The following is a 14,209-nucleotide window of genomic DNA, read 5'->3' as shown; positions in this document are numbered from 1 at the left end:
ACTAGCGAAACCAAATGTTTTGAGGCATTCACTGTTCCACCTATTTTTGAGTATAACTCAAAAATGTTACCAAACACAGACTAGCAATCCCCGTTTTAAAGTCTACTTAATTGCAGAAAATTCTTAATGTTACACACTGATTTTCAGACATTTACTTCCAAACAGTGGGATCTAACTGCTCACCATGTGGCCATGAGGGACAGGGATGCAGTTTCACTTCCTGCTCTAAAATGCAGGGGTGTGGCTAAAATAAGCTCCGCTTATGATCTAAAACTATTTGTGTGTTAGTAGTGGCATTACACACACACCACACACACACACACACACACACACACACACACACACACACACACATATATGTATAGGTTGAGGTTTAGGGGTTTGGAACAGCCAAAGAAAATACCTTATAAATCGGGTGTGTTAGGTCTTATCCACAAAGGGCCAGTGTGCCAGCAGGTTTTCATTCCAACACAGCAGGAGCACCTGATCAACTGTTTAAGACTGATACTAACTGATAACACAAGTGGAACCATGTGGGCTCCTGTTTGGAAAGAAAACCTGCAGCCACACTGACTATTTACGAATAACATTGAACACCTCTGTGAAAAAAGATTATTTTGTGTGTTTTTTAGTTTACTATCTCAATTACTGTGGGACTGCAGTTTGAACTTGTTGAAAATGTTTTCCATTATACCTCAATGGTCATTCTTTAAAAAAAAATCATTATATCCAGCATTGCTGTTATTATTGTAAAAGGATACACAAAACATATACATATACATATATATTGTATATATATATATATATATATATATATACAAAAACATATATAGTCATGTATTTTTTAACACAGATGACACAAATTTCCAGATGAAATTTGGCCCCACATTTCTTCAGGAAAAAAATAAAAAAGGGGTGAAAAAGCATCTGACCCTGGGGGGCTTCTTCCCCAAAGTTACAGTATATATGTATATGTGTATAAAACGATGTGTATAATATTCAGTACACTACATGGGTGTTTACATTATGGTTAGGCATCCCATAATGGTCAAAATCTTTATTTGGTTCAATCCTTAACAACATCAAGTCAAGGGCACTTAAACAATGTATCACTCAGAAAACACCAATCTGCATTGGATGTGTACGAACGTAGGCTTGAAACACAAACTATCAAGATGTTAGTTAACTATTTCTCCTCAGCCTGGCAACTCTAGCAGAACAGTCCTAATTAGCTTGATTCCAAAGAGAGAAATTAGCGTAAACTGAATATTTACTGTTCAACCAAAAGTATTTCCTTTAAAATCAGAGACTGCATGGTACAGAAAGTGTGAAACAATCTTCATTATCATTTACAACAGAAAAGCTCAGCACCTGCGCTTCTTATAAAAAAAGCAGAAAACAAACTGATGCAAATATTCATATTAGTGTAGTCAATATACCTGTATATTGCTTAGTCATATACACAACCGATAGTGATATGTGATTACTGATAGTCACCTACAGGGTTAAAAGCAAAAAGTCTAATCAGAACTTCAAAAGCCATTTTGTACAAAAAAAAAAAGGCAGAAAAGTAAAAGTTCTGCTAGTGGATACATTACCCCCCCCACCCCCCCCCACCCCCCCCCACCCCCCCCCACCCCAAGAAAAATATGCATGAAGTGAAGGAAGCCTTTAAAACATTCACTGCTGTGTTAACAAAGGCACTGTAAAATTCCTACATACAATAGTATCCAATACAGCAATATTCATCACTCACTCTATTTTACATTGGTTACAGCATCCAAACATTATAATTCTAAACATCATAAATGTAAATTCAATATTTGAAAGGTCATAGTTGAACCACATGAGCCAAACTTTTCATTTTACTACAATTACAATATGTTTAAAAAGAGTTATCTAATTATCAAGGTTTTCTTGCCTGGGGAAAAATATATATATGGAAAATATACAGTCATTAGCAAGTCTGAGAAAAACGATGTGTAAAGTCATTTAACTGAGCAGGAAGTGTTTATTAGTGCTCAAAAAACACTAATATTAGAAAAAATATAGATTAATAAACAATACATTGATTTTATGTGTGAGCTTAACCATTTCCAAAGCTCTCGTAGAGGCAGCCCAGTATTTACAGTTACTATGCAGTGCAGGTTTCAGCTAATCAACCCCTTATTAACCACTTAAAATCCCAAGCTTATTACACACTGAGGCTTATTATTCAGTAATTACTGGGACTTCAGTGCAAACTGACTGAGCTATTTTTTGGTTATAGAAGTATGTAATAAAACTTTGGGCCATTTAGGGGGTTAAATTAAATCAGGTGTACTATTAATTAAGTAATTAAACAAATCCTTGCGATGACTGGAGTGCAGCGAGAGGTCAGGAACCAAACCTGTGTTCTCCTGACTGTATTCATCCAACCAGCATATTAAAAACATTATTCTAATGTAATAGAATATATAGTAATATCTAGTGCCAGTGTTTTACTGGCACTACATAAAAACACACTTACTGCCCAGCGAAACAGTTTTAAACAGTTTTCTTATCTGCTTAAGACTGTGGCAAAGTACTGCATATGTTCTTAACAGAGCATACTGTAATATACCATACATATATTATATTTATGCATGGAAAAGCAGCCAGCTAGCAGTTTTCTGTTCTAAAAACAGGCATCAGATGCTATATTTGTACTACATATATATATATATATGTATATATATGACATGAAAAAATGAGACTTTCAACTTAGCAACATGTCAAATGAAACATTGTATATTTGACATTAAGGTTAATCGATGTGTACTGTTAGCTCATTTTCTGCGCTTCCTTTCTTTCAGTTAAAGTGCCACGTATGACATTTTCTCAATACTACCAAAATAACATGAACACACTAATATTAATAAATGTCCGTTTAACTATGTATTCTCATTAACATTCGAGAATATCGCAGTTCAAGTTTTAAAGCAATCCTTTAGGTAAAATTTGCTATACAAATGCTGGAAAAATCAATCCAAAACAATTTACACAACTAAAAAGAAAAAAAAAGAAATCAATCAATTGACACAGCAAAGACAAACAAACAAAATACAAACATCAAAGACAAATAAAATCATTAAACACATCAACTTCAAACTCATATGAGGATTATATTGTCCTTAGGCCTCAGCTATCTGTACATGCATTTGGAAGATGCATCTCTGAAGGAGTTAGGATGATTTCAGAAGGTTGCTGAGAACTGCAGAAATAAAAAGTATCGAACATTATAAGAAAATAATACAGTAAGAATATCGTTATATATATATATATATAATAATAATATATTATATATATATAATATATATATATATATATATATATGCTGTAAAAAACACTGGATTGTATCATTATGTATCATTATGATCAATACGCATCATTAGTGATCATTAACACAAAACTATATGTAAATTTATACTGACTTTCAACAGAATATATAATTATAGATAAGAAAAATACATATACTATCAGCCCTGGATGGTGAATAGTCCATGGTAAATTGCAGAGCAGTATAATTAATTTACATTAATTTAGTAGTAAATACTGTACTAATGCATTTGTATTTGCTACTAGACAGTAAACTATTAAGTATACTAATCATTTGAATGAGTTTATGGTCTAATTTTCCACTTTGAGGGCATGATTCTTATCCAATTATTATCCAATCTTATCTGAAAATAAATAATTAATTATTAATGATTAATCAATGAACTAATAATTATTAATTATAAATTGAATTCTACAATAATATGTACATATAAGTTGATTTACCTTGAGGTTCGGACTGTGTGCCAGCGTGGTTCACACCACTCTCAGGGTCAGTTCCTGCACAAAACACACACAATAAAATAAAATAAATCCACGAATAAAGTTCTTCAGTATGCCACATGAGAGGTCCCCTCTATTAACCTTGAGTCTTTTCAGTTGCTCATTGTGCTCAGCATTTAATTAAAAACCTCGACTCTGGTGGGACTCGAACCCACAACCTTTGAATCACTTCACCAAGTGTTACTTAGAAGTCCAATGCGCTATCCATTGCGCCACAGAGCCACCTGTTGAGGCCCCAGCTTTCTGGGGCTTTGTAATCCGACACTGTCTGCCACATGGCAGCTGTGGTTACACACTGGCACCACTAGAGGCGCTAGTGGTACTTCAAAACGAACACAGAAACTTTGAAATAAAAGTTCATAGAGATCTTGAAGGAGCTTTAAAAAGGACATTTGATTGCAATAGCTATATTTTTGTGACTCATGCAGCGCACTATATAACGGATATGGAACCATTCGAGATTCAGGCTTAGAAAAAAAATAAATAAAAAAAATAATAATAATTTACAGAGCCAGTAGGAAGAGCCCATTGCAAAACAGCTGCCCACTGACTTGTATTACAAGTGAGTTTCAATGACAGTTCTGCTCTTTTACTAAATACAAGGAAACTGTCAAAATGATCACCCATGATATTCAGCCACACAATATTGATACGGCAAACAAAGTTTAGCTTGAAAAATGCCTAGATGTATGAAGTATTTCTTTCAGGATCTATCTCCTGTATTCATCTCACTATAGGCAACACCCACCTCCTTGAATCTTGAAGCAGAGTTTCTTCTTCTGGTAAGCAAAGTAGCTGGAGGCGGCACCAAGTATAGCCACACCCACTGCGCTGAGGATGCCAGCCATCTGACCACCTTGTACACCTTCTACACGACAAACGGGGACACAATTACAGAAACAGCAATTCACAATATAGAGACCCTGTAAGTCACCAGCTCCCACCTCTTAACAAACTGAAGATATTTGAGGAACCCCTCCTTTACCTGAATTAACCCGATACACCACTATAGTATTGGAGACTATATATACCTATTTAGAATACTGCTCTCAATACCCATCTGAATCACATTACTGAATATCTACAAAGATTTTTTAAGGGCGCTTTTTTTAAATTAAGTGGTTTGATGTAATATTTAAACATTATCAAAGTTTCAAGGCGTACCGTTCAATACCCAGTCCAAACAGCCTGTATGTGGGAACTAAGCTACAGTTTTTTTTTGTTTTGTTTTTTGTTTTTTTTAAATGAAAAGACAACTAACACATTTACCTAGTCAGCATACAGCAGCTTAGTCCACTATTACAGCCTAAATCGCTTTTTGAATGAGGCACAAAGGAGGCCAGCCAATTGTAACCAAGGTCATTTACATGGTCAAATATGACAAAAATAAAGTATGACAGGTTTTGGTGTATGAACTAAACCAAGCAACATATTGGACCTCAAAAATATGCCAAAAAATGTGGGACAAAATGTAGGATGTGGCCCCTTTATCTTACCTAAGTTCAAAAGTTAGAGGAAAATTTTACTGAAGATAAAAAAAGCATTATGTCTTTTCACCACTAGGTGTCAGTGTAGCACAAGAATTTCCTTCTTTGTTGGAAATAGTAAAGGAAGGTGATCAACAGGAAAACACAAGCACCAAGTTGGTGGTGGCTTTCAGTCAACAGCATCTATTGCCTGGACATGTAGGCCTTCATTCTAGGGAAGGGAGAGTATGTTCGAGATAAGTGAGTCACAACTACAGTGAATAAAAAAAAATACAGAGACATGACAAAGCTCCTTAGTCAGGCATGCATCCTCCAGTGAACTGTACCAAATCCAGTTCTTATAAAAAAAGGAACAACAGGAATACTACAGAAATTTTCACAAGATTCCTAGAGTCGTATAGTGAATTTGGACAATTACTACAGTTTACTATGGGGTAATACACAAGTATTATAGATGACTAAAAAACAGTACTACAGAAATATTATAGAAAACAAAATATTGTATATTATTATAGAAGCACTACATTATACAGCACCACTGCAGTAGTAGTTTCATTTAGATTTTTTTTTGCAAGATTTTTTTGCCTAAATCATGGATGGATATTCACTGGAACTTAATGTGATGGGCCAAAAGTCTGTCATTATCTTATCTTACTGAAAATATTCCTAGGTACATTACCACAAAAGAACAAGGGTGTGTTATACAGTGTGTTATTGTTTTCTTGTTGAATGACACCATGTTGCTCTTTTTCAAGTGTATCATAGGGTATCATCAATGTTTGTTTATAGACAACAACAACCAGTGCAAAACTGCATAGTAACAAACATCTGTTTGCATGACATCCACTTGTGACACCATCAAATTTTAATAATATAGTTTTACCAATTTGTTCAAAGTATTGTGAAGTTATATTTTTGTCACATGACTCATCCTTAATCTGTGGTACTACAGCATTAATCACACAGCATGACTGATATTTGAGGCCTTCCATATTGCACAAAGGTGAACCTAAGTTTACAGTACAAACAGCAACCATGCATGCAAAACAAAGGATAATTGACACCCAGATGTGTGGGGGGAATCCCTGACACACCTCTTTATCTTGACCTGGAATCACCATTCTCTAAACCTTACCTGTCATTAGCTATGTAAACAATCATGACAATTTTAACCTAGGCCCTAGATGCAGTTGAAGGACACAAAATAAACTGTGTATTTACACTGATCTATATGCTGATCTTTGAAATCATATTTCAAAACACTGATTTACATTTTTAAAATACTGACTTTGCATATCAGGATAATGGATATTTTTTCTCTGACTACTGGCTGAATGTCTTAAAACAACAACCTGTTTTCTTAGAAATTTGAGATAGCTATTAAATTTCAAAAAAGTAAGTAAAGGATAATAAGTCATTATAACAAAATACTAAGTCAATATTTAGAGAAAATAAGTCATTTTCACATAACAGGTTAATATTTTGAGAATTTTCTTGAGAATTATTTAAAGATATTAAGTCAATATTTGCCATATTACTGCCCAAAACAAAAAAAGCAAGATCCAGACTACATCTTCTAAACTTCAATAAAAAGGCAATAAAACAGTTGTCACTTCATTTTGTTCACACAGCCTGAGGCAGAGGAGGCCACTGAGTCATACACTCACACTTACACATTCTCAAGATGCCATGTTATCAGTAAGATCTGCTTAGAAATTAATACATAGCTCTGGCTTGACCAATGAAGGAGCCCAAAATGGTTTCACATTTCACTATGAGTTTATTAAAGGGAACACAAATGCAGAAGAGCATGAACGGCCATACTGAGGATCTCACAGCAAAACACTTTTGCACATTTAATAATGTGGAAAAATTGAGCCACCACCACAGAAGAGGAAAAACCAAGTCCATCCAAATAGAAAAAATAAAAAATGAAAAAATGCATGAATGAAAAAAAAAAACACCAATGTCAACAACAAACAGAGAATACAATACTGTCCATTCAAAACAAAATAGTATCCCAAAAGCCAAATATTGTAAACATCGAACACAGCAGAAACATAAAGACCCCCTCTCAAATAAAACTTCTCTCTCATCTCCAAAAATAAGCAGGCTTCCACTGGAATTGAGGAACACATGCAGACTTCATTTCTCTCTGGCTCAGTTTGATCTCTCCTCTTCCCTGCGGGCTGAACGCATGCTATGTGTGGGCTGAATGCATGGTATGTGTTCTGGCATGGACTCTCTCAGGCCTACCCGAGTGTCAGTTATAGACTGAAGGTAAGCTTGTTATGACAAGACATGTCTCAGGGCTAAAAAAACAGCGCAGAATACTAGCCTCTCAAGAGCTCTGAGTAAGAAAACTACCAGGAGACACTTTTAGCATAAAGACAGGAAGTACAGAAACAGTTTTGACTAAACAGGGATAGACATGCAAAAAAGATCCCCAAAAAGAAGACCCCACATGCCTACATGAAGCAAATTCTGACCCTAATCCATGCTTTGAGGTCATTCTAAAAGTTAGAAGACCACTGTTAGCGATGTTAGCAATCTGTTAGCAATTGAAGAGGTTACAAGTAAACAAAACAAACTCAAAACTGAGTGGCCTCTCAGGAGCTTTGAGTTAGCATACAACAAGGAGACATAAGCATGAACACCAAACACAAAGAAACACTAAACAGGGATAGAGCTACGCTAAAAAGACAAAACAAAGCCAAAAACATGCTTATGGCGCAAGCTTCACCTAAACCATTCTGAGGTAATTATGTAAGTAAGACTGTTAGCGATGTTAGCAATCTGATAGCAACTGAAGCAAACAAAGCTTAGAAGTGAGAGACACTAAAGAGCCTCTTAAGAGTTTTGAGTTAGCACACTGCTAGTGGACACTGTTTAAACAGGGTTACATATATACTAAAAAAGGTAACAAGAAGACAAGCCATGCTTATATGAAGCACACTAAAACCTACATCATGCTCTGATATAGTTATATTTGCAGTACACAAGTAAAGGCCAATGTTAGTGGTGTTAGAAAATTAGCAGTTGAGGGTAACGGATTAGCTTTTTATAGGCTGCATGCTAGCATGCTGGCTAAAGAAAGAGTTAATTAACTAACCAGGGACAGAGATAACAGAGATAACAAGAACGCAAAAATATCCAAGAACACTTCAGTCCTCATTCTCTGAGGTAATTGTATGACTGAAAAGATTATTACTAAAAAAGATGATGTTTATAGCAATTGTGTTTCAGGCCAACAAAAAAGCTCGAAGTTGCTGACCTCTCCACATTTGTAAGCACATTTAGCACAAACACAGAACAGGAGAGAGATAAAAAAAAGAGGACAAAAACCTGCCCAGAAGACAATATAAGACAAAAAACACAGACTTCAGCCCTCAATCATGCTCTAAGGTAATGTACCACAGAAGACTATTGTTAGCAATGTTAGCGACCTAAGCCGTTTATGTCTGAACAGAAACCGTGCTGCGGAAAAAGTAAGGAAATGCTGTAGCACTGAGGAAGAGGGCAGAGCAAACAGCAGTGAATTTGGGAGAGGAATGTTCCAACAGTGCCCCAGGGGGAAAACTCCATACCATAAAACCACAGAGGAGAAACTGGTTCTGCCTAAATGCGACACCAACGGCACTGGAACAACAGCCCTAGCACATTGTTAGCAGATATCTGTTGTGCTCAGGACGTAAAAGCAGTTCACTTTACTGATGATAAAACTATACGGAAATGAGAAGAAAGGAAATAAAGAAAGAGGAAATGGATAAGAAAAGGGTGGGAAGAGGACGAGGATGGACCTCATTCATCAATGTCTTCCTAAGTTTTTCTCTTTAATTTGTTCTTGATAAAGGTCCTAAGAAAAAGTCTATGTCAGATTCATGACGTTTTTAAACCGCAGAATTGTTCACACCTTTGTGCTCTTGAGGGTGTGTGGATTCTGTTTCTTACCTAAGAACAAATCCCAAATAAGAAAACATTGGCGAATGTCAGAATCTTTGTGAAAACTGCATAAGTGGGTTTTAAGAACACATTTCTTCTTAGGAACAGTTGGTGAAATAAGCCCATTTGGTGAGAGGGGTCTAGACAATCTGCTATCAAATTCATATAAAAGATAACTTACTAGTTAAAAAAGCTTAAAGTAACATCTCACACCCTTCATAAATCAAATAAGAAAACAAAATGACCTCATACCACAAATGCACTAGCATGTGCAGTTAGCATCTTAGCTAGACAACAGAGCTACTTTGTAAACAGAGTAAAATAAGAAATACCATCAACGTTTACACCACCAAGCCAAACCAACCTGCCACCTACAGTAACCAAACATGGGAAATAGCTTAACATCTAGCCGAAAAAGGAAAAAAACAGTGATCAACAAGTCATTTAGGACTGGTTCTCTTGCTCTGCTAGATCCAGGAGTTCCAGCACCCTTTCTAGAAGGGACATTACTACTTGTTTAGAGTTGGCAATCCAGGCATGGAGGCCTTCTGGAATGTTATCTCCTAGCAACTTCAGGAGCTTCAGCCACTGCTGGTCTAGGTCTGCAACGACAGGATATCGAAGCAGAGATTTAGGTCATGGCCTCTCACACAATGGACAGCCAATTCAAACCAAACCATCAACTATCAATGCATAGTAAAACCATGCAGAATGCAGCAAGACCACCATCAGGTCAAATGAAACCATATCAAACCAAGCTTGCTGTTAATGTATTATGAAATATAAGAGGTTTGTGGAAGCATGACTGAACGTGAGTGAAAAGGTTCTAAAACTGTGTTGAAGTTCACCAAAAATACCAAAATTAAATGTTCTTAAATGGTTTATGGCATGGGTGTACGATTCTATAACTAAATTGTTGCTTTGAATCCACTTGGTTCAAATGTGTACATGTACATTGGTTTCACATGAATGAAATATATCACATAACACAACTACTGTCATTTATTTTACTTATTTTTGGAAAATGTAATGTATTTTGTTCATGTGGAACCGATGTACACATTTCAATCAAATTTAACTGGTATAGAACATTTGCATTATGAGGAGGTTCTTTACACTTTTCCATTAAATACTACACATTAACAGGTTCTTTAGGGAACCAAAAGTGGTTCTTCTATGGAACTACCCCAAAAAAAACACTTTTTTGGGTTACAGCACGAGACCATTAGAGTAATGGCTTCCGTCTGTCAGACTCAAGATTACATAAGAGTTATGAGTTAGTCATCGAAACTGCATTGTTCACAAAGAGCAGCTTTGCTTTGTTAAAGTCACATACACACATATAGTCATATGCAAAAGTTTAAACACCCCCAAGTGACTGTCAAGTTACGTTTCGTTGATGTTGAAGTGAAAAGAGAACACACTTCTGCACATTTCAATAAAACACACACTGCCTTTGAAAAAGTAATGGTACATTTTATATTTTATGAGAGAACTAGTACGTAACCTTGGTGTCACGGACTCTGCTCTTAGTTTTAGCAGTCACGTCAAAGCAGTTACTAAATAAGCATTTTAACAGCTCAGAGATCAGGATCAGAGATTTTCTGACGAAAGCAGACCTGGAGAAACTCATCATCACCTTTATTTCTAGCAGGATTGATTACTGTAATGATCTCCTACTGGACTCCCAAAAAAGACAATTAAACAGCTTCAGCTGATTCAGAATGCAGCTGCCAGAGTCTCACTAGGAGTAAAAGAAGGGAGCACATCACCCCCATTCTTAAATCCTTACACTGGGTACCAGTTTGTTATAGAATAGACTTTAATGTTTTATTACTGGTCTATAAACTACTCAGTGGTGTAGGGCCAGCATTTTTATTTCCTATGTTGCAGCAATATGAGCCGAGCAGAACTCTCAGATAATTTTTAGCCTAATTTAAATTTGAATTTTTAATTTGATTTTTACTTATTCTAATTTATGTTAAAATTCTATTCTCTTCTACTTTACTTTTTTAAATGACTGTTTTTTTTTCATTTGTAAAGCACTTTGAATGACTACAGTGTATGAAAGGTGCTATTTAAAAAAAAACTTGTCTTGAATTGCCTTGTTTTTTTTTATATGTTGAACTTCGCAAGAAATAGAAATCGTGCAGTAAATTTGCAGAAAAATGCCATATTCAAGTGTGTTCCCTATAGAAAATGTAAACTTAGTGTCAGTTATAAAATCAACAAAACATGTAATTTCACCAGGGGTGCCCAAACGTCTGCATACAACTGTATACACAAGGAGCACAAACGACTCATTGTGCTACTGGCTTGTTGTCTTGAGTGCAAATGTGCAGTTTCAAGTTCTGCCCCACTGTTATTTTAGTACTTAGATTTGAATTCATTAAAAATCACTATTTAAAAACTAAGACCAGTTTACACTTCACTCTGGGGGGCCACAGTGCATATTTGGACTTCTGCCTACTTCGATAACCTCTTATCATTCCTCACCACACCCTTCCACAGCAGTGGATCCAAACTGTCCAACTACAAGTCAGTTACAATTTAGGTAGTACATTCTGTAAACAGCAGTAAACAAATCACTGCAGACACACAGCTCAAATAATTTAACCCCATAAATCCTCAGTGACCTGTATGTAGGCCCACACGTCAGGTCATGTTATTACATTCTTTAGTTTATTTACTTTTCCTTTTTTCCTGCAAGCATAATTCTCTCTGTAGTAATACTATGCCTGTTCAAACAGGCCTATAGCCTTACACTTTTTACACTGTCTTGGGTGAATGATGCCAGTAGCATGATAACATTATTAAAGTTGAAGCAACCGGATTGTAATGAGCTTCCTACTTACAGAAACAGTCACACTGTGCCGCTAACATAGATGAGCTAACTCTACTGGGAGAGGAGCGTGGACAGTGACACATTCCAATAAAACAGTTCCCACGGAAACAGTTTTACACAAAAACACTAGCATGTCACACAGTCTGGTGAGTGAGGTTACTGAACGGAAAGGGACATTAATTACTTTTCCTTCTGAACTTACAAAGACACAGCAGTGCTTCTAACATACTCAACTCAACTCAGTGCAGTTTTACTCGTAGAGACCATCAAAACAACTATCCTATACATTTATTTATCCTTATTATTTTATATACAGTAATAACAAAAAGTTGCATGAACTGTAGATGTAAATACAGGTTTAAATATTATAAACTAGACAACAAAAGCTTTTTTTAGATTCAAAGTTTCAAAAGTTACAAAGTTATTTAAAGAAGATATACGTATATAGATAGATTTATATATATGTATATATACAATGCAACAGGTTTCAAATTAGACTGTGAGCTAGGAAGCTTTAAAAAAGGAAAAAGAAACTTTAGATGTTTCCAGAGTAATGTACATTGAGAACAATTATATATCAGTGATGTAATGTACATTTCATGATGAATGGACTAAAAGAAATGAGCAAAATGTCTTGGAAAAAAGTCTGGTTCCATTGACTTACATTAAAAGTAAAGTAGTTTTTTTTCCTTCTCCTGTAAAGTTATCATTTTGGAGATACAAAGTTTTCTTCCGACCACAATATATAATTGTTTTCAATGTACATCACTCTGGAAATCTAAAGTTTCTTTTTTCTTTTTTTAAAGCTTCCTAGCGCACAGTCTAATTTGAAACCTGTGAAGTTGCATTGGACTAGTCTAATCATGTTCTGCTCATTTTATACATTTATCACCAACTACATTTATATTATTATACTGAAACAGTGATTCCAAACATTTGAACAGTTGAATATACAGATTTCATCATCAAATACCATATACGTATACTACCTTTTTCCTACTGCGATTAGGTTGCTAAACTCTTCTAAGAAGCATCATTATACTCTGTCCATACATTCCACATTCCAGCCTCTAAGAATGTTCTGATGAAATTTCTCATGCTTCTCAATGCTTATATATATATATATATATATATATATCTATATATATATATATATATATATATATATATATATATTGCATGTTGTATGCTGTATATTATATTGTACACTGTTTATTGTATGTATGTTTTACTTTGTATGCTTGTACAGTGTGCTACTATCGGCAAATTACATCTATATGTACCAGAAAAAATTACCACCTACAGGTTGTGTGGCAATAAAAAAGAAACAATCAATCAATCAATCAATCAATCAATCAATCATTTTTGTCGTTTTTGATGTTTTTGCATAATTTGGAAATTTCAGCAGCCCTTTACATTGTGTTAAAATGTCATCAGTAGAAAAACAGAAATGGTCCAACTTTACTTATAAAAAATCATTACATCAACTTCTATTAAGAGTTAAAACTTCTAAAACTTCTTTTGTTCATTATATTGGTATTCAGTTCTCTATTTAGTATTCTATAAGCCACTCTACCCAGCAACCTTTTAGGCTGAGGTCATAGAGCCACATGACTGAGCTAAACCCATCTCTGACTGAGCTAAATCCAACTACGACTGAGCTAAACCCGGCTATCACTAACCTAAACCTGGACAGGCTGAGCTAAATGCAGCTTTGACTCAGTTACGACTAAGCGCAACTCGGCTACGACTGAGCTCAATTTGACTATTACTGAGCTCATCCCAACTATAACCGAGCTCAACCTTACTTTGAATTATTTCAACCCAGCTATGACTGAGCTTAACTTGGCCTGGATGTCACCCGTAGTGCTGCTTTCCATGATTAAAAAAAGGCAATCTAGCCAAATAAAATAACTTGATAGAAAAAAACGAAAACAAACTTAAAACAACTAAAACTAAATCTATACTAAAACAATATGATAAAACAATAATTTCAATTCTGTACACACTTTCCTTCTGTGAAGTTACTCATATAAGCTGTATTTGAACAAGAGGTTTACAAAGCCTGTAAAGTATT

The 14,209-nt window shown here is 35.3% G+C and overlaps 1 protein-coding gene and 1 non-coding gene across 3 annotated transcripts in view; both read right to left on the bottom strand.

Annotated features, from left to right (window-relative positions):
• Positions 1-2,977: 2,977 nt before the first annotated feature.
• Positions 2,978-14,209, bottom strand: part of cd99 (CD99 molecule) — a 33,770-nt gene continuing 22,538 nt past the window's right edge. The window contains exons 13-15 of one of the 2 annotated variants that reach the window (XM_036563544.1): positions 4,607-4,726; positions 3,802-3,855; positions 2,978-3,232 (exon numbers count right to left, since the gene is read on the bottom strand). In XM_036563544.1, the coding sequence (XP_036419437.1) occupies positions 3,204-3,232; positions 3,802-3,855; positions 4,607-4,726 (203 nt within the window). In that variant the 3' untranslated portion in view covers positions 2,978-3,203. Of the gene's footprint in view, positions 3,233-3,801; positions 3,856-4,606; positions 4,727-7,293; positions 9,890-14,209 lie in introns of those variants that run through there. The other variant, XM_036563545.1, reaches the window with a different exon arrangement.
• trnar-ucu lies at positions 3,989-4,080 on the bottom strand. The gene is given in 2 exon segments: positions 3,989-4,024; positions 4,044-4,080. It is a non-coding gene; the product is annotated as a tRNA-Arg (tRNA).

The sequence above is a fragment of the Colossoma macropomum genome, unplaced genomic scaffold, assembly GCF_904425465.1.
Source record: "Colossoma macropomum unplaced genomic scaffold, Colossoma_macropomum, whole genome shotgun sequence".
NCBI classification, from domain to species: Eukaryota; Metazoa; Chordata; class Actinopteri; order Characiformes; family Serrasalmidae; genus Colossoma; species Colossoma macropomum.
The sequence above is the reverse complement of the archived record's forward strand: the minus strand, read 5'-3'. Positions and strand labels throughout refer to the sequence as shown.